This window comes from Malaclemys terrapin, chromosome 6 (genome assembly GCF_027887155.1).
Source record: "Malaclemys terrapin pileata isolate rMalTer1 chromosome 6, rMalTer1.hap1, whole genome shotgun sequence".
Lineage (NCBI taxonomy): Eukaryota > Metazoa > Chordata > Testudines > Emydidae > Malaclemys > Malaclemys terrapin.
In genome coordinates, this window is record NC_071510.1 from 91,041,194 (window position 1) to 91,062,862 (window position 21,669).

Consider the following 21,669-nt stretch of genomic DNA (forward strand, 5'->3'; position numbering starts at 1 on the left):
TTATCTTTAGACGTATGGACTTTTAATCCTGTTAGTCACTATATAATAGAAAGCAAAGAAACATTTTGAAGTCATACTGAAAACAAATGCTTGACATTATATAATTTGAGTCCCCACTATTCAGATGAGTGGATCTTAATTTCAATTACGGAATAAATATTCTACAGGAGTAACTAAAACTGTTTTTAACAGAAGAAAATGACAAAACTTACAGTTAACATATTTGTATCTATGTCTGGAGGATCTACCAGTCTGGCCACAGACTCCATGAACACGAAGAAAGCTATTACCATTAGAAAAAGGCCATTAATAAATCCAGAGAGAATTTCTACACGGCCATACCTGAAAGTGAACAAGTGTAATGTACATTTAAGAAAGACTGAAGAATAGCTAGATTTATCATATTTGAAAATATTATTTGGCTTATTCATGCATTTAATACAGTATTTCCTTTTCCAGTCACAATGTTAGAACTACCATAACAAATATGTTACACAATTAATTTTCTGCTCTGTCCTGTGGTAGCACTCAAAGTGGTAGGTGCTTTCCCAACACAGCACAATCTCTACCCCAAAAAGCTTACAATCAAAGACAAAATAAAGAGATGGTAGGTAGACAAAAGGGATGAAAGATGGCCATGTGGTAATTGGCCTTGTCCTCATAATACAAAGTTATAATGATACAATTAAAAAAAGTTAACAATACTACACACATTACAGCTGATAGTTGACAAGCTGGCTAGGGAATTTAGCCACACAATTCTGCTCATTTCATTGGGAGTTATATGGCTAAATACCCCATTAAATTCTGAATATTTCAACGTGTACACACACAATTCCAAATCCCTTCCTGCAATCATGCTGACATAACTGCTTGTATTTTTCACATGTAATACCTCATTTTCTTTTTGAAAAACCGACTGATCTAGAGTAGCACAATGGGTTCATAACACTGGCAGACATTTTTGAGGAGCAGGGAGAAAGAGGAGGGGTAATAAAGTGTTGAAATAGTAAGTGCCATGAAAACATTTCATAGTAGGAACATACCACTAGTCCCTTTTGTTTAAGAGGAAAAAATGAGGACCTACAACTAACTAGCAGCATCTCTTCAAAATAATTATGTAAAAATTAGTGCACATACCCATATGAAAATATGCGGGTTGCTTTCCATCTAGTCATTAGAGCTGCGAAAAGTCCCATAACTAAAGCAGAACAATCAAAAAGCATATGAAATCCATCTGAGATTAGACCAAGGCTATTGGTCCACACTCCATAGAAGAGTTCCACAAAAGTGAAAGCCTAAAAAGAAAGAAAAATTGATTTTTTTTCTTGTAACATGTTCTGAGATGAAATTGTGCTTTTATTTGCATATGCAGTTGGCATGAAGCTCTGCCATGAAGGACGCTACTAATTTTAGAAGATTTAAATATTTCTGCACCAATTTTACTCTATTCTCCTACAAAACAAAACGATGGATTGTAATATTAAGTTTTGTATTAAAAGTCAATGTAAATGCAGACATTTTAAAAACTCCCCCTCTTCTGCACAAACAAACGTAATTTCTATAAAAGGGACAGCATCTATATGGGAAACTAGAATTCTTTATTTACAAACAAATCAATATAAACAGTACTGAGCAGGGAGTTTCAAGCACACTGGCATGGCAATGTAGCTCAACTGTGATCTGATCTCTTGGGCTGAAAGGACAATATAATCTGCAAGCCCATTTAGTCTACAGTGTGTCTATCAAAGTAGTCAACATGGGAGACAGTTCTCATCAATTATGATGGTAATAATTATCTGGAACCAGGCAGTTTACCAATTTATTTTGCTAAGGCAATGGTGAACAGGGAGATGAAAAATTTCCCTAGAGATGAAAGCTTCTGTAGCCATTTGTTTACATGTTTTGGTGGGTGCTTTTTACAGATAATGACTGGTCCATCCTGCAGGATTATGAATATCTGAAAATTGGACAGCTGCTGTTCATAAATGATTTGTATCAAAGCTAGAGCACTCCTTAAGTGGTTAGCGAGTACCTCAGATATCTGATATGACCAACCAGCATATATTAAACTCCTGCAGAAAAAAGTACTCCTTCCTGCAGAAAAAAGTACTCCTGTTAACAAGTCTTTACACAAGCCCCCTTACTCAGTAACATAATTGTCCCCAACACTGATTTTGAATTCCTCCCAAACAAGCATTATTTGTAACAAATCAAAAGGCTGTTTACTCAAAGACTGTCACCTAATGGATGGTTTCTTATTCACTGAGCAGGTTTCAAAAAGCCATTGCATTAAGATGTAGTTTAACGAAAGTGTTTTTCAGTCACTACACATTTTATTTATGGAGGTTGCTTTATAGAAATTACTTCCGTTTTCTTTGCTAACTAAAGGTTTTAAGTAGTTTAGGAATTAGTCTTGAGAGGAAGATGGTACCTACCTCATATCTCCTCCTGCATGACCCATCGTTATCTATAAATGTGTCTCTATAAAATCAAGTTTTCTTCCTAATCCTTCTCCAGTTCCTTCTTTCTCCATTAACTTCCCCATCCTCTACATTCATACTTTTGAAGTCATCTTTGGGTATATCTACACTGCAATTAACAACCTGCAGTTGGCCCATGACAGCTGACACAGGCTTGCGGGGCTTTAGCTGTTGGCTGTTTTCTTGCAGTGTTCAGTTCCAGACTCTTGCCTGAGCTCTGGGACTCTCCCACTTCACAGGATCCAAGAGCCCAGGCTGCAGCCCAAGCCCAGAAGTCTACATTGCAATTAAAGAGCCCCTCAGCCAGAGTCCTGTGAGCCTGAGTCAGCTGGCATGGGCCAGCCGCGGCTGTCTAATTGCAGGGTCAACATACCCTTTGACACTTTACTCCCTTCATCCCAAACTTTCACACTCCTGGAAAATTACTAGAATCTTATTTGCTAACATTTTTATGCATTCTTTGTTCTCCCCCCTCAATTACTATAACTTAAGTCCATGCAGCTTCCCCATTTCTCACCTCTACTCCTATCTATTCCAAAATGACACTAAACTGATCTCCCTCTACTGCTGTTGTGATCCCCCTTTGAATGCCTTCAACTAACTTCCCACTTTCTATCTTATCTGCAGGCACTCAAGCTCATTGCTCATATTTCTAGGTCTTATGTGATCTCCCGTTCCCCCACTACATCTCTGATTTTGTTCCTACTGCCAATTACTCATTTTGTTTCTCAGTCATCTTTCATCTCCATCATCACACCATCATCCTGTGCCACACATTTGGAATTGTTTCCCAATTCTTGTCCACCAACCACCCTCTCCATTTCTTCAAATGGATTTATTTCAGAAATCCTTCATACCTTGATCTCTGTCTTTCAACACTCTTTCCTGAATTACTGTTGAGTGTCTTGTGCGTATTGGATTGTACGGTCTTCAGGGCAGGGAACAGGTGCCAGTCTTTGTAAATGCATTCAGTGCTTTGTCAGGGTATATTTACATTGCAGTAGGCCCAGAAGAGTCAATAATGAGTGAGGCCCCTTGTGCTAGTCGCTATACAAATACATACAAGGTGCCATGACTATTCATATTAACCTGACAAGTACAACTGTAAGTCAAACTATCCTGTCTTTCACAGAAGACCCAGCAAAAATGTATTCAATCTTAAGATTCCATTAAATTAACTATGCCAAAACTAAGTAAGTTTTGGAAAAAACTTCCTAACTGTCATAGTGGTTAAGCACTGGAATAAATTGCCTAGGGAGGTGGGGGAATCTCCATCACTGGAGATTTTTAAGAGCAGGTTGGACAAACACCTGTCAGGGATGGTCTAGATAATACTTAGTCCTGCCATGAGTGCAGGGGACTGGACTAGATGACCTCTCGAGGTGCCTTCCAGTTCTATGATTCTAAGTTAAAGGTCATATTAAAAGTTGCCAGTAAATTTTAAAGAGATTGACCCTTCTATGATTTGTCATTAGAGTTAAAAAAGTGCACTTACCAGATTTAGGCACAAGAAGTAGAAAATCTGTCTAGAGTCATACTCTTCAAGGATTTGTTTCAGTGACTCTTTAATAAACCGGGGTAACGACTGAGAACTATGCTGCAAAGCATCACCCATAAAATTATATAGAGGAATGCCTTCAGGAGAATAGCCAATAAGAGTGCCTTTCTGCCCTTTCCTGGAGGGGGAGGACAGAATATTGGCAGCTGCAAAGAGAGGTAGATGTTTTTGTTGTTGTTTTTAACCTTTATGGATGATTGATAATGCAAGTGTTTTATCAGTGATTAAAACTTCCACAAGCATATGGAAAGTGAAAGTCACCAGCTTCATTTTCAAGGCTAACGTTTTATTGTTATACTAGATTGGATCATCATTTCCACAAGCAGAAATGATTTACTGTATCCTTTTTTGTAGGCAATGAATTATGAATGTAGCTCTGGGTCTACAATACTGTGCTGTTCCCCCTCACCCATGGAATCCACAGAAGCAACTGTGGTGGAATTCTACAGAGAATTTGTGTGACCTTCCAGTAATATATAATTATTTTTAACTGGTTTATCATTTAAAGGGGAAAAAAAGGAATACGTACATAAAATGAAGAAAATGGCACTCACTACCACTCCTCCAGAGAGAACATGCTCTGTGATTTCATGGTGTGCTGGCTTGTTCATAGCTCGAAGCTGATCTGTTATCGGATGTGTCCAGAAGCTGCCAAAGAGCAGCGCACTAATCAAAATGAGCAGCGATCCATAACGGGCACACTTTGAGGCTTCCATCTTGACAGAACATATGGATTCCACATAAAAATCCAAGATCACGACGAAAAAGATAACAGTTATAAAAGGCATGATGAGAGAGGACCAGGATTCTACTTTACTCTGTGATAAAAAAGAACAAATTCTTAGCAGTATTGATCACAGGTTGGCAGAAGTGTCACCTACATATAGTACCAGTTTATGTATCTAGTATTTAATCTATTGCACATTTGCTATACTTCGGACACTTTAAATAAACAGGTATTCACAGATTCATAGATTATAAAGCCACAAGGGACCATCATGATCATCTAGACTGACCTCCTGTATAACATAGATCACAGAACTTCCCTGAATTAATTACTGCTTCAAGTCCAATATCTGTGGTTGAACTAGAACAAGTCTTCTAGAAAAACCATCCAGTTAGGAAATTAATGAAGTTGATTTGCTATAAAAATGTTTTCTATTGATTTAATTCTCTCTATATAGAAAGATAATGGTGTAAAAGCTGCAAATTTAGAACATGTATTCCCCAAGAGAAACAATATCTTCATCATCACTGCCTCTGTAAGGTTAGTAGAGAAACCAAACTACTGCACACAGTCCAACATATCCTCTTCTTATGAGTCTTGAGAGAGCAACCCCCTCCCAAAATCAAATCACACATATGTACGTATCAGAAACACTGTGCATATAAAACCAATCTATTTTTCAAGCAAAAATCTCAAGAAAAATAAAGTTCCAATAATGTAAAATAAATTATTGTAAAGGAAAGGTATATGTTGTAGTTTACAAATGCAGTTGTTAGACTATCGGTCACTTTTGCTGATGAACCCTTGCAATGCTGTTACCTCAGTTGTCAGAGATAGGACGATGACCCATGGGCACAACAGAAGGACGGAAACAAGATGAGACAAAGCTTGAAGTCGCTTGGCTCCACCCACATCTACAGAGAGCTTTCGGGAAGCCATATGAAAACCAACCTTGCAACACAATGCCAGTACCAGCAACAGCACTCCACCCTGCAACACACATAGATCTTATTAGCAGTACTTAAGTCAACTACCTCACTCCAATATAAGTAGTATTTACATGACAATATTAATATTCTTTTCCTTATTTCCTCCTTTTCCTTATTAACATAAGACACAGACAAGGTATTCCCCCGTCCCCTCCAAAGATAAGCTTTATTTGCTAACGCTAACATTCTATGACTTAGTTTGCAACTCCCAGTATTTCTAACTGGAACTCCATCTTCAATTTCTCCCTTGCCATTCTCCCTTCTTCCACCCACAAAGTAGCACGTTGGAAATGTTTGAAAATAAAATGGAATCATCTTAGATCATCCACACTCTTTGTATTTATTTATCTTCATTCTAGCTCTGTGTCATTTCTCCCCAACCTTTTATTTACAAAATATATTGACATATACAAAATTAGCTTCTTGTATTTCTTAGGTCTAATCTACCCTGTGCTAGGCTAACCAATTTAAATCAGACAGATGAGTTAAGTTATTTTTAAATAAGGCCAATGTTTTCTAGCTGTGTCATAAATTCAGTATTTTCTTTTCGGCTTTTCATTTGCCACTGCAGCAGTTCTAGCAACAAGACTAACTAGCTGGAGCGTGACAGGCAGTTCTAATCAAACACAGCAATAAGCCTCATGCAGCATGATTCTGATACTTTACTCAGTAAAAAGCCGCACTAATTAAAATAGGGCTACAGAGAAAATTGGGGTACCACCCAACTCAAGTGAGGGTATCAGAATCTGGCTCTTAGGCTCCAAGTAGCGTGGGAAAGAGTCAGACACACAAGACAATGACTGATAACACTAGGGAACAGAAGGCTTGTCTATTAAGGGTCATGAATATCTTAAGCCTGGTCTACACTACGACTTTAATTCGGATTTATCAGCTTTAATTCGAATTAACCCTGTAACCGTCCACACAACGACGCCATTTAATTCGATGTAAAGGGCCCTTTAAATCGATTTCTGTACTCCACCCCAACGAGCGGAGTAGCGCCAAAATCGATTTTAGCAATTCGAATTAGGGTTAGTGTGGCCGCAATTCGATGGTATTGGCCTCCAGGAGCTATCCCACAGTGCATCATTGTGACCGCTCTGGACAGCAATCCGAACTCGGATGCACTGGCCAGGTAGACAGGAAAAGCCCCGCGAACATTTGAACTTCATTTCCTGTTTGCCCAGCGTGGAGAGCACAGGTGACCACAGATACCTCATCAGCACAGGTAACCATGCAGGCTGATAATCGAAAAAGAGCACCAGCATGGACCGTGAGGGAGGTACTGGATCTGATCGCTGTATGGGGAGAGGATTCAGTGCTTGCAGAACTTCGTTCTAAAAGACGAAATGCAAAAACTTTTGAAAAAATTTCCAAGGGCATGATGAAGAGAGGCCACAATAGGGACTCTGAGCAGTGCCGCGTGAAGGTCAAGGAGCTCAGACAAGCCTATCAAAAAACAAAGGAGGCAAACGGTCGCTCCGGGTCAGAGCCGCGGACATGCTGCTACTACGCCGAGCTGCATGCAATTCTAGGGGGGGCTGCCACCACTACCCCACCTTTGTTCGTGGATTCTGGGTCGGGGATAGTCTCGACGCCTGAGGATTCTGCCGATGGGGTAGAGGAGGAGGAGGAGGAGGAGGATGAGCTTGCAGAGAGCACACAGCACTCCATTCTCCCCAACAGCCAGGATCTTTTTATCACCCTGACTGAAGTACCCTCCCAAGCCAGTACCCAAGACTCTGACCCCATGGAAGGGACCTCAGGTGAGTTTACCTTTTAAAATATAAAACTTGTTTTAAAAGCAAACGGTTTTTAATGATTACTTTGCCTGACTTTGCATTCGCGGTCAGTTCAGCTACTGGAAAAGTCTGTAGCTACTGGAAAAGTCTGTTAACGTGTCTGGGGATGGAGCGGAAATCCTCCAGGGACATCTCCATGAAGCTCTCCTGGAGGTACTCCGAAAGCCTTGCCAGAAGGTTTCTGGGCAGTGCATCCTTATTCCCTCCTCCATGGTAGGACACTTGACCACGCCATGCTTGCAGCAAGTAATCTGGTATCATTGCCTGACAAAGCCTGGCAGCGTATGGTCCCGGTGTTTGCTGGCATTCAAGCAACATCCGTTCTTTATCTTGTTGTGTAATCCTCAGGAGAGTGATATCACTCCTGGTAACCTGGTTGAAATACGGGAACTTAATTAAGGGGACAGAGGTGGCCGTTCCTACTGGGCTGTTTGCCTGTGGCGGAAAATAAATCCTTCCCTGCAGTTAGCCAAGCGCAGATGGGAAATTGGCCCTGAAGTTTTCCGCGTTTGGCTAGCAGGGATCTTCCCTGTTACCAGCCACGCGGTGGGGGGAGGGTACCGTGATCATCCCAGAGAATTCATGGCGAGGGGGGGGGGGTCGGCGGCGGGGGGGGGGGGGGTAGTTTGGTGCCTGCAGGGATCTTCCCTGATACCAGCCATGAGGTGGGGGGAGGGGTACCGTGATCATCCCAGAGAATTCATGGCGAGGGGGGGGGGGTCAGCGGCGGGGGGGGGTAGTTTGGTGCCTGCAGGGATCTTCCCTGATACCAGCCATGCGGTGGGGGGAGGGGCACCGTGATCATCCCAGAGAATTCATGGCGGGGGGGGGGTTAGTTTGTTTTCTGGTGCTGCTGAATGTTAACAGAAAAACCGCAGCACTCTACTTGCCTGAAGGGGCCCAGACAAGCCCCCCCACACTGCCCCCCCCCCAACTGGCTGAGATTGGCCAGGCTTCTGCAGCACTCTACAGGCTATGCTTGGTATGTGGGAAAGGAGGGTGCAGAAGCTGTAAAACAATGGCTTACCATGGCCGCATGCAAGCCGAATTCTGTTGCCCAGACCTGTGATCTCTAGCAGCAAAGCCACAAGCACTCAGCATTAAGAGGCAAAATGCGACCTTGCACAGAAATCACATGTGCTATGTAATGTGAACAGTGTTGGTCACCGTGAAAGAGTATAAGCATTGTTCTGCAAAATGTAGCTTTTAAAACAATTCTCTCTTTTTTCCCCTCCCTACAGCAGCTGCAAATTCCTCAAGCCTCCCTCCTCCATCCCGAAGGTTATCACAGATAAGGCGTCGTAAGAAGAAGACGCGGGAGGACATGTTTTCTGAAATTATGCAATCCAGCAGGAGTGACAGAGCTCATCTGAATGAGTGGAAGGAAACAGTTTCAAAGTATAGGAAAGAAGTCAGTGAACGTGAGGAGAGGAGAGACGATCGAGATGAGAGATGGCGGCAGGAAGACCAGAGGATGAAGGATGCAACGCTGGGGCTGCTCCGGCGTCTGGTGGAGGTTCAGGAACGGCTGCTGGAAAACAGACTGCCGCTTCAGCCCCTGTTCCACCCTCCCCCCTCCCCATGTTCCGTATCCTCCTCACCCAGACGTGTAAGAACGCGGGGGGGGAGGCTCCGTACACCTTCCCATTCCACCCCAGTAGACAGCCCAAGCAAAAGGCTGTCATTTTTTTAACCTTTTCTTTGTGGCTTTCTCCTTCCCAGCAATCCTCCTCCCAAATACCACCCGGGTTCCCTCCCTCTTTTTCTAATCTATTAATAAAGAATAAATGATTTTTAAATGATAGTGACTTTATTTGGTTTGAAAGAAAGCTGGGGGAAGGGGCAGGGTGGGTTCCTTACAGAAAATCAGTCAGTAAAGGGGGAGGGTTTTCATGAAGGAGAAACAAACAGATATTTCACACGGTAGCCTGGCCAGCCATGAAACTGGTTTTCAAAGCTTCTCTGATGCACAGCGCTTCATGGTGTGATCTTCTAATCGCCCTGGTGTCTGGCTGCGCGTAATCAGCAGCCAGGCGATTTGCCTCAGCCTCCCACCCCGCCATAAAGGTCTCCCCCTTACTTTCACAGAGATTGTGGAGCACACAGCAAGCAGAAATAACAATGGGGAGATTTCTTTGGCTGAGGTCAGAGCGAGTCAATAATGATCTCCAGCGACCTTTTAAACGGCCAAATGCACATTCTACCACCATTCTGCACTTGCTTAGCCTGTAGTTAAACAGCTCCTGACTCCTGTCCAGGCTGCCTGTGTATGGCTTCATAAGCCATGGCATTAAGGGGTAGGCTGGGTCCCCAAGAATAACTATGGGCATTTCAACATCCCCAACGGTTATTTTCTGGTCCGGAAAGTAAGTCCCTTGCTGCAGCCCTTTAAACAGAGTAGTGTTCCTGAAGACGCGAGCGTCATGAACCCTTCCCGCCCAGCCCGCGTTGATGTTGGTGAAACGTCCCTTGTGATCCACAAGTGCTTGCAGCACCATTGAAAAGTACCCCTTGCGGTTTATGTACTCGGTGGCTTGGTGCTCCGGTGCCAAGATAGGGATATGGGTTCCGTCTATTGCCCCACCACAGTTAGGGAATCCCATTGCAGCAAAACCATCCACTATAGCCTGCACATTTCCCAGAGTCACTAACTTTCGTAGCAGCACCTGAGTGATTGCTTTGGCTACTTGCATCACAGCAGCCCCCACAGTAGATTTGCCCACTCCAAATTGATTCCCGACTGACCGGTAGCTGTCTGGCGTTGCAAGCTTCCACAGGGCTATCGCCACGCGCTTCTCAACTGTGAGGGCTGCTCTCATCTTGGTATTCTGGCGTTTCAGGGCAGGAGACAGCAAGTCACAAAGTTCCATGAAAGTGCCCTTACGCATGCGAAAGTTCCGCAGCCACTGGGAATCGTCCCAGACCTGCAACACTATGCGGTCCCACCAGTCTGTGCTTGTTTCCCTTGCCCAGAATCGGCGTTCCATGGATAGAATCTGCCCCATTAACAACATGATCTCCAAAGCACCGGGGCCTGTGGTTTCACTGAATTCTGTGTCCGTGTCCATGTCCTCATCATGCTTGTCGCTGCGCTGCCGCCGCCGCTGCCTCCTCGCCTCGTTTTTCTGGTCCTGGCTGAGCATAAACTCCACGAGAACGCGCGAGGTGTTTGCAATATTCATGAGTGCTGTCTTGACCTCAGCGGGCTCCATGCTTGCCGTGGTATGGAGTCTGCAGTGTTCACCCACCCAGGAAAAAAGGCGCGAAAATGGTTGTCTGCCGTCCGTTGCTTTCATGCAGGGAGGGAGGGAGGGAGGAAGTGAGGCTGTACCCAGAACCACCTGCGACGATGTTTTTTGTCCCATCAGGCACTGGGATCTTAACCCACAATCCCAATGGGCGCGGGAGACTGCGGGAACTATGGGATAGCTATGGAATTGCTACCCACAGTGCAACGGTGCAGAAATCGACGCTAGCCCCGGTACTTGGACGCACACCACCGAATTACTGTGCTAGTGTGGCCGCACTCATTTCGACTTTATACAACCTGTTTCTCAAATCCGAATTATCTAAATTCGGATTAATCCCGTAGTGTAGACATACCCTAAGTCACAGTTGAAATGAAACTACTTCAAGTAAAAAAGGAACAAATTTAACAAACACTTTCAGCTTATGTATTAAAGCAAAATGCTGCTAATAGTTGATAGGACATTTTGAATTAATGCAGATCTCTTCTCAGAATTTTTATGAACACATTCAATAATTCAGCATATAGATTACAGAAGAAAGCAATTTACCTTGTGATCTGCAACTCCTAGGAAAGCAATGATTGTATGAAGAACATGGGTAAGAGCACTGTCATGATGGCCCTCAGCTAAACAAAGTTAAGGAAGATTCTCCAAATGAACCCTCTTCCAACTGCCCAACCACATCTCAACAGCACCTCATTCTCATAAGGATCACAAGTGATTTACTGATGTTATTTAAAAAATAATGAAAACACAGCTACAGGTATATAAGAGGACCAGACACTGTAAATACCATAGGAGAGCAATAGAGGAAACATTGTACATTTAAAGAAAGTAAAATTTGAATCAAATTAAGCTTTGAAGTTTGGATAATTCTAAAATTTTAAATTACAGAAGTCCATAAGTCTATTGCTTCCTTAGGGAAAATATTTGAAATGATGTTACTCAATGAAAGAACTTGAAACATTTCACATAAGCTAGTCTTAACATTGATGTTAAATCTGGTACTTATTTGGACTTAAGAGGATGAACTGGATACCAGAAATAAAATTTTAGATGAATTTTCACTGGAAGCATTACAATATTTATTTATCAATGAAATGTCTAAAGTATGAAACATTCTGTTAATAGACAGCTTTTGAAGAGTTTCCGAACAAAAATTTAAACTTGAGAAAATTAATGAAATTGACAAATAAAAAAAGAGAAGTGCAATCAAGATAAAAAAATTTTAAACAATTATTCCTTCTGAATAGACTAAAATATTTTAACTTAGAAGCAAGTGAAATCGGTCTAACAGAAAATGAAGGAAGACAATTGGTAAGATTAGGTGTGGATGAGCCTGCTAAATCAGTCCTATAATGTCCTTCCCACAATTCCTTCCAAAGGACAGACAAGCTCTCTTGCAGCTAACACAAATGACTGACAAAGAATGAGTACCTCAGCACAAGAAACCATGGGATGTACCCCAGACACACATGGGATTGCATAAACAGGGAGGACACAAAAATGTGGGTACAGCTTTGCAGTGGGGATTCACACCAGGCTAGGCTAACCCATGTGCCAATCCACACAGGTTAACTGCACAGTAGAGACATACTATGAGGTGCTGCATCCACCATTCCTGGGACATAGGCCTCAAGCTTTCTCTGAGAGGGAAACTGAACAGAGAGGCTTCTAGTTAGTTGAAGGGGCCTGGTAACTAAATTGGGATTTTTCTGTCATTATGTTCATTTCGATTGTAATTATTTATAGCAAATGTATAGCCGATGCTGTTATCCCTAAAGTAACTAATAACATGGATTTGACTGGATTAGTTGCTCAGAATGACTGTTTCCTCTTTTCTTTCCAGTCACGAGTACAATGCTCTGGAAAGGAAAATGCAGTTGAAACAAGGCTAACTTACACTTTTACTCCAAACACGTGGTAAGAAAGGATACGATGTTCTGCAATTTTAGCCATGAGATCATCATTATCAAAAAGCAATAAGCAGATCACAGCAATGATGAAAAACGCAGCACCTCTTGTCTGGAAAGACAACAAAAGGGCATCAATATAAAATGGCTTACTTGGATGGCAAACATTAAAAGTTGCAAAAAAATCATGCAAAGGGCTTTTCCCTTCCCAACAGGTGTGTGCATGTAAGAAAAACAAAGTCCAAACAAAATCCTTAAAGCAAAAATTACATTTGGAGAAACTGATCTTGGTTATAAAAAAAACCTATTTTCAGCTTTTATCAGACTTGTTAGGTGACTTTGGACAAGTCACAGCAGTTCTGTGCCTCATTTCCCCCTTCTGTAAAATGGGGATAATCATATTTGCTTCCGTTGTAAAGCACATTGAGATCTATAGATGAAAGGTATTATCAGAATTATTTGTTTTGAGAATATGGCTATGGTTGCTGTATATGACCCTGGGAATGTCACCTAATCTCTCTGTACTTCAGTTGAAACATCCATAAGATGGGGATAATATTTCCTTGTTTCTCTGCTCCCAGAAATATGAAGCTTAATTTACTAATGTTTGTAAATCATTTTGAAGTCCTTGGGTGGAAAGTGCTATACAAGTGAAAAATACTATATTTTAAGTTTCTTCTGCATACAAATGATAAACTCCTTGCATCTCTTCATCATTGTGAATCTCAAACACCTTTTCATGTTGTTACTCCTTGTATGTGTGCCTGTTTGCATATTTATTTCCTTAAAAAAGGAAGTACAGATTGTAGTTTCACCTACATTAAACTTAAAATATACATAATTTACCTATCCCTTTTATGAATTTGAGTCAGAAACAATTAGGTTTCTCTTCTGTATTCCTGAATACTGGTTACATTTTAAAGTTATACATTATAATGGTCTTTTTCAACAAAAAATATTTAAATACCTTTGCTGGTCCTCCTCCTGAACTTGTGAACAAAACACTAAGCAGTGACACAACAACCACATCACTGTGCTCAAACAGCAACAATGTCCTACAAAACAAGAGAGACACCAATTTTTATCACGTCCATTTCAATATGATGCACTAGCTTGATATACCTGGTTTCAACTAAAATTAAATGGAAGGGAGGTCAAGAATTTAATCTATGGCTTCAATAGGAACACTGTGCAATTCAAAAGAATGGTAGGGAACCTGAAGTGTAGTCCAGCAATCCAGCTGTTGATAGACTCTGCCATGATGACAAATCACATAAAAACACCTATTTTCTAGCTCAAACAATAGATCATGTACAATAATTGAGTAGTAGTAACTACCTAAACACTTTTTAAACAGTAGCGTGCTTTATTAGAGCATCAAGAATCAAACTGCTCAAGATGGAATTAATTTTCATATTACAATAATGTCTGATAAATCTGAAGTTCCCTGTTCTCTGGCTGGGCAAAGGACCTTTTCTTTTCCTGTTAACTTCTGATTACTGAGGAGCTGATTTCCACTACTCTCCCTTCTCACACAATCGCCTCGATGCAGACAACGTATAGTTCTCACTTTTGGATCCTCATCCACCATTCATAACTCCAGAGACTTCCTCTACTGCTGGTAGCTTTCCCAAGCAGCAGAAGTTTGAAAGTGTCAGTTTTACAAATGTGCATAGTTTTCTTAATAGCAGCAGTAAAAGTGACTACAAGACATATAATTTTCACTGCTTCTGCTTGGGAAAACACCTAGCATTCACAAAGGCACTGGAACTTTCAGCTGACCTGAGAAAACAGCAGTAAATTGATTCACATTTGGACATCTTTGCTATCATAAGAGCTAACCCCCCCCCTCTTTTTTTTTTTTAGGCAAACTAAAGCTTAACCTTTGCAGAATTAGATAGCTTTAAACCTTATCTCCACACATTAACTATTCAGAGAGAGGCTTTCCAGAAGCTCTTCACCTCTGGAAGTCCAATGCTGTCATCTTTTTTCTGATCCTTTCTGAATCAGTCAAGATAGTCCCTTTAGATCATTAAGTGGCAATCACTGAGTGATGCAAGGGACTTTTTCTCTACACAGACGTAAGAGCATTACCATCACCACAGTACGCTCAGCCCCTACACACTAAAAGAGTAAATAAACTAGGATGTCCTGTAGCAAACCAGGAACTGAATAATGGCTGCTCATCTGAGGATTTATTTTTATAAACAAACAGAAGTACATTTCTATCAAACACACTTCATTTAAAAAGAAATTAAGTGTACAGACTTGCTATTTCAAATAACTATAAAACAAATTAAGTTTGTGTATACAAATAAAGTATGATTTCAGGCATGTACGTTACCTGAGAGGTCCACAAAGAGTGAGGCCAAAAAACCACAAAAGTGAAATGATACAGCCAACAACAGCATGTTTAACTATTTTGATCCACTATAAAAGAAAAACATTTTATTAACATTTTTTGCCTACTTTCAAAACAAACATCTTGCATTCAGTTCACATCCCAATCATTACATTAAAGGAACATTAAAATGTATGCTGTAGAGCATCTTCAGAAATTAAAACAATCTGACTTGTCTTGACTACTTCACAATGACCCATTATGTTTACTTTTGGAAATACATTTTATGGCTGAAATTCTTTACTTTTATTATTTTCTCTCACAGCAGCAATTTCTTTTGATGTAGTTTTAGTGCCTTTTTAAAAAAAATCCATGGGTTACAATAGTTAGGCTGAAGTCAAATTTACTTAGTGGTCAAAAAATGCTAACACTCAGTGTATTACACAATAAAATACATCTGACAAACATTCACAGTGCTAGATAAAGTTGTTCAACATTATAAAACTAAGGCCTTGACCCTACAAATATTTATGTATGTACTTAAGTAGTCCGAGTTGACTAGGATTAAAATTATGTGCTTACAATTAAGCATGCACCTAAAATTTGAAGGATTATGATTTAAGAAGTCTTTATCAGGAGATGCAGCTCATTTTTATTAAAATAAAACTACTTAGGATATATTTTAGTGAGACAAGTGTGTGAGAAGTTCTGTTGGTCCAATAAAAGATATTACCTCACCCACCAGGTCTCTAATATCCTGAGACCAACATGGCTACAACAACACTGCAAATAATAGATGTATTTTCTTGTTTTAAACCAGACAAACAACTAGATAAAGTTGGATGCAATTTTTATTTTTTAAATAATCCACTCAAGTTATTCTTACACCAAAAATCTTAAAAATCCAACATTTGAGTTAAGACCAATTTAATACCTTTAGCAGACAGAAAGATAGATTTTTCCTGATGTATGACAAAACCAAGAAATTTGGTCCCCCTCTCACTTTCTTTTAAATCCTGCCATGAGCTTTCTCAAGCCAAATTTACCTTTAGGACATTTCCTGGTTCAGATCCTCTATACTAAAGACATTCCAAATTACTATGTAGTGGCACAATCAATTATTTTATATAAAGATGAATGCAGGGAAGGGATGATGACAAAAGTTCTTCCTCTCCATATTTCAGGCTCCATTCTGACAACTGCTCGGACTCCTCTGCACTGTGGGATCAGCACAAAGGGGCTGAAAAGCTGGTGACCCAAACCCTCCTGCACAATACAATCCTCTGGGCCACCCTCCTCCTCTTAGTCCCTGGTACAGGAGGCATTCCCCAGGGTGCAGCTCAGGACTGATCTCTTCATATTTACAGCTATTTGCATGTTAGTTGGTAAAGAACAGAGTGCTCACGCAGGATGTAATTTTCCATGGGACTTAAGCTCCTAAGTCACTTAGGTAATTTTGAAAATCCCAGCCATGTTTTCCAGATGAAACCAGAAACATCCCTTTCACTTCCAGCAAGCAACTAAACATTTTACTAGAGCCATTGTTCATACTGTCCCAGAGTATCTAAAAGTGAGTGTTCAAGCATTAGGTATAAGTCAACTCACCTGGCGCTTGGTCACAGTTTTTCCAGAAGAAAATGGCTTTTGAAACAAAACCATAAAAAATGCAGACCTGTTAGGGGAAATATTCTCCATTAGTGGACTAGTTCAAGTGCACTTTCAGTCACAGTTCAAATGTAGCTATTTTATTATTCACACTAATTCTAGGCAATTGTTTCTCCCCTGTAACAACTAACTATTCTACAGCTCCACTTGTATTTTAAATGAATGCTACCTGGCTTTTGCAGGAGGGAAAAAACAATAGTGGCTCAATATGTTTCTGTCCCCCATAGCCCATTTCAGCTATTCAAATAGCCATAAGCTTCAGTAAACTTTTTGTAGCAAATGAATTTTAGTCCTGCCTATTTTGCCAGCCATACAAGTCTGGCAGAGGATAGCCAAATGGTTGTTAATTCACACTTAGCAGGGATCAAAACAAGTGAATGTGTAGAAAAGAATAAAGTTTTGAATGGGAGCATGATTATATAATACTACTATTACATTTTCATTTCTAAGGTGCCCCTACCTGAAGGTTTCTGAGTGCATAAAAACTAAATAAAGCCACTCACCCACACACCTGTATTAGAACTGGCCTGAAAGAGTATACAGGTCTGTCGTATCTTATGCGCATTTAACATGCGCAATTTCAACTTTACGCGGTCGGCAAAAACAAAACAAAAAAAAGAGAAAAACAACAATTTTAATACTATACATGTAGTGTGGGTGATTTCGCCCGCCATTGAACTCAATGGGGTTTTGGCTATATGCGGTTTTCCCTTTATGCGCTAACCACAGAACGGAACCCCTGCGTAAGATGAGACAGACCTGTACCCTATATCCTACCTTCCCAACAACCATAAAAAATAAACTAAAAAAAAAAAAAGAAAAGACTATGTTGTTTGGAAATAGCCAAGTGAAAAACCCAAAAGTGGAAATAAAATGGGAACATAAAGCTAACTGATATTAGTCAATGTTATCAAGTTAGTTATAACACAGCTTTCACAACTCATTATGAGCTAAGCTTAAATTAGTATTGGTCCAGCTACCAACAAAGCTATTAATGATGACAATAGATGTAAAAGTAAGATTCTAGAGTGGAGGACAGCTTAGCTTCCTTCCAAAGAAAAGGGTAGCATAAGAAGAGACCACACTGATCTTACTTGTAATTTTTACTTAAATGAAATATTCTAGATACACATTTATTCTCTTTACTCAGTATTTGTCATTACATCATCTGTCTAAAAGTAGCAAGTACAAGCACTTTAATGAATTAAAAAAATTCTCCTTCTTCCCTATAGTTTCTCAAACTACAGTAAGTACGCTTAAAGATTAGGGTTTTAGATACTATTGATTCTAATAAGATATTCTTCCTCTTAAGTACGGGGACTATTATTAGAACTGGGGATGATCATTTTAAATACATCTACCATTGTATTTCTATTATCAATTAAATGGTTAGTTTTGTAGCATCATACAGCTGTGCATTACAACACAAATTCTTTTACCATCCATGGCAAGAGGATGCGTAGACTACCCTTTATCTAATAAAGTCAAAGCACAACAGCTACACTCTAACCATCACTACATCAGTACCTACAAATTCCACATTGAAAATAAAAATCTGAAAAGGGGTAAAGGAAAAGCAGGCCCAGTAGCTGGATAGGACAACAAAGCATCTCAACTTTTTTCTGGCACATCTGTCAGGAGCTGTTATCCTTTGTCAAAACGTACATTACATCAAAACAAGGAAGGTTTTTCCCTTTAACAACCAGTCATGCAGCACAAAAAAGGCACAAACGCCCTTGACTTATTATGAACGAAACATTTTTTCCCTTTCAGAATGACTCTTTTACAAACCCAATGGAAAGAAACCCAGGCATTCATTGCCACAAAACTATTCTCAAGTGAAAGAAGCTGCAGCAGTGTTATAACAGGCTTAAACAACAGCACACTTACCCCAGCTGTACTATAAAGATAAACTGGACAAGGTGGACCACTTTCAGGAGATCATAGGATTCAAAAAGTCCCAGAGCCTTTAAAAATTTGGTGAAACACAGCAGCACAATGTATCTGGTCAGCCTGCAAAAGAACAAATGATCACAGGCATTTCCTACGCAGGGGGCAACAGGGACCGAGATCCACTCGGGGACGCTGGCTGGCTCAGCGGCCCTCTGTCCGCCTGGGCACTGGCCTGAGCGGGCGGCGCAGGGACTCCCCTCCACTTCCCCTCGCCCCCTGCTGGCAGCCTGAGTAGAGACCCCGGAGCGGGTCCCAGTTCCCCCCTTCCCCGCGCTGGGAGCTGCAGTTACCGGGCGCTGGGCACATCCACGGGCCCCAGCCCCCCGCCTCCGGCCAGGGCCTCGCCGCTGTAGGGCGTCTCCATGCCGGGTCTCAGGAGCCGCGGAGGCCGCCTCCCCCGCCGCGGGGCCTCCTCATCCTCCGCGTGCTGCGAGCGCCGGAGGGAGCCAAGGCCCGTAACCGCGGCCCGCAGCGGAACTTGCGGAAGCTGAGCCGGGCCAGCCACGTCCTCAGCGGCCGGAACCCCGCACTACAGCGCGGCGCGCGGGGGAGCGCCAGCGCCCTCCCCCTCTCCGGCCCAATGGACCCGCCCGGCTAGGGACAGGGCCCGGCTCGCGGCAGCGCCACCTGTCGGCCTGGGGTGGCCGCTGAGCGCAGCAGCGACCTTTCCACTAAGGAGCGCGGGGGAAGAGCAGGGAACGGGTCACTGGCACTGCCCGATGCGGCGCAGGCAGTGAGCCGCGCCTCCCCTGACATGTGCCCCCACGGAAGCCTGTCTCCCCCCCCCCGCTTTGCCCCTTCCCCCCTTTCCGCACTGCCCCCGTTGGCCTTGCCCCTCCCCCCAGTTCCCCTTGTCCTAACCCGCCCCTTCTTCCTCCCCCTTTCCCCCACTGCCCCCTTGCCCTGCTCCTTCCTCCTCCTCCTCCCCCCCCGCAGTGCCCTCCTGGCCCTGCCCCTTCCTCATTCTCCCCCTCACCCGCACTGACCTCCCCTTGCCCTGCCTCTTCCTTCCCCCCCTCACTGCCCCCTTGCCCTGCACCTTCCTCCTCCTCCCCGCACTGCCCCCCTTGCCCTGTCCCTTTCTCCTCCTCCCCTTCCCCCCACACTGCCCCCTTGCCCTGCACCTTCCTTCTCCTCCTCCTCCCTGCACAGACCCCCCTTGCCCTGCCTCTTCCTCCTCCTCCACACTGCCCCCTTGCCCTGTCCCTTCCTCCTTTGCCCCTTCCCCTGCACTGACCCCCCCCTTGCCCTGCCCCCTCCCCAGTACCACTTGGGACCCCCACCCCTGCCCTGACCCTCTCCCTGCCCTACCTTGCCTCTTCCTTCCCCCCACATCCCATGCAGCCTGGGACCCCCCTGCCCTGTGCCTTCCACCTTATGTCCTAGGTGGGAGCCTGTGCCTCCCCCACCCTGTGTGCCCCCTTCCACTGTGCAGCCTGGGCTGCCTCCTCCCCTGTGTCCTTCCTCCCAGCCTGGGCCTTGTCATGCTGTCTGGTCCATGAGTGCAAACCTCAGGGAAGACTCTCAAGACACGGCAGATACCCCAAACTAGTGGTATGTTCTGTAATTAGGTTTCACCAACCCAGTAACAGATGTGAACTTCTAAAGTCCTATAACAGTCTGTGTTGCCAACTCTCATGATTTTGTCATGAGTCTCATGGTAATTATTGTTTTCCTTAATGCCCCAGCTCCTGGAATCAAGTGGATAGATGATGGTTTCTGCTGTCATTTATTAAAGAAAAAGTAAGTTTCTAGCTCTCTTGTTTGTGAAAAAAGTTTCAAAATGTGACCCCAGTGCACCCTAAAGACTCAAAAAGCAGAAGGCAAATAAAAAGAACTCCAAATCTATTATTTTTACATAATCTCTTGATTTTAAAGCCAATCTCATGATTTTTGATGAGCCTGACTCATGATTTTTGAACATTTGGGGTTGGCAATACTGCCATGGAGTTACAGACCGTCCCTTTGGGCATTCCAGTTTTTCCCACCCCCCAGGTAAGCTGCATTTTGTAATAGATGGTTGCTATATTCCAAAATTCACAAAATATTCAGGTTACTCCCAGTCATTTACCCCAGGTCAATTTGTACCTCAGATTTCACACCAAAGACAACGCTTGTAGCAAATCTTATAGTAAAATACTAAGAATTTATTAACTAGCTAAAAGAAATGTGAGTTATTTACAGATTAAAGCAGGTACTATATATACATAAATGGGTTACAATCTATATGGTTCCAAAAGATGACATCTGAATGTCTTTTTAGGGCTAACCCAGGTTGACCCTGGGGATCTGTGCTTTTGTTTCCTAGCTCCAACCCTGTGAGAGTCCAAACAGCAAAGTGAGATGAAGAACTTTCATGTCAGCTATCTTTACTTCTTCGTTCAGAATTCAAACTGATGCAAGGAGCTTCCTTGCATGTAGTATCTTCAGGGATGTGAGGGCCATTAGCCTAGTCTTTGTATTATGGTGCTTCACAATGGCCCACTTAGTTTTGATAGTCCTTGATGGGTGGGGTAACCTTCCTGCAGCCTGGGTTCACAAGTTCAGAGCAGGCATTTTGACAGTTATAAAGTAAAACGTACATATTACTTTATAGCATGGGGTACAGACATTACAATAAAGAGTAATGCATGCAGCAAGTTACAAACATTTTATAGTAGCTAAACACATCTTTATAAGTCTAATACCTAACTGGAACAATACTAACATACAGGTGAGCTGGTCTAGTTTCCAGCTATGAATTTGTCAGTGCTCAGCTGATGCCTACAGCCTTGGCAAAAGCTGAACCCTGGTCTATCAGTGTCACAGGCCTCCTCATCCCTCTCACCCATGCAGCCTGAATCTTCCCCTGCCCCGTGCAGCCTCAGCCTCCACTTGCCCCTGTGACCCCCCTCCCCCGTGCAGCCTGGGCCTCTTGCTGCCCTTGTACCCTCTCTCCCCTGTGAGACTGGGCCTCCCCCTGCCCTGTGTCCCCTCCTCTCCATGCAGCC

The 21,669-nt window shown here is 42.6% G+C and overlaps 1 protein-coding gene across 1 annotated transcript in view; it reads right to left on the reverse strand.

Annotated features, from left to right (window-relative positions):
- SLC30A5 (solute carrier family 30 member 5) overlaps positions 1-19,191 on the reverse strand; it is a 30,228-nt gene extending 11,037 nt beyond the window's left edge. Inside the window, exons 1-12 of the mRNA XM_054032344.1 lie at positions 18,970-19,191; positions 18,617-18,739; positions 16,667-16,733; positions 15,065-15,150; positions 13,688-13,775; positions 12,745-12,832; positions 11,357-11,433; positions 5,588-5,758; positions 4,571-4,859; positions 3,979-4,187; positions 1,141-1,298; positions 213-342 (exon numbers count right to left, since the gene is read on the reverse strand). Coding sequence (XP_053888319.1) covers positions 213-342; positions 1,141-1,298; positions 3,979-4,187; positions 4,571-4,859; positions 5,588-5,758; positions 11,357-11,433; positions 12,745-12,832; positions 13,688-13,775; positions 15,065-15,150; positions 16,667-16,733; positions 18,617-18,739; positions 18,970-19,043 — 1,560 coding nt within the window. The 5' untranslated portion in view covers positions 19,044-19,191. The remainder of the gene's footprint in view (positions 1-212; positions 343-1,140; positions 1,299-3,978; positions 4,188-4,570; positions 4,860-5,587; positions 5,759-11,356; positions 11,434-12,744; positions 12,833-13,687; positions 13,776-15,064; positions 15,151-16,666; positions 16,734-18,616; positions 18,740-18,969) is intronic.
- Between the last annotated feature and the right edge of the window lie 2,478 nt (positions 19,192-21,669).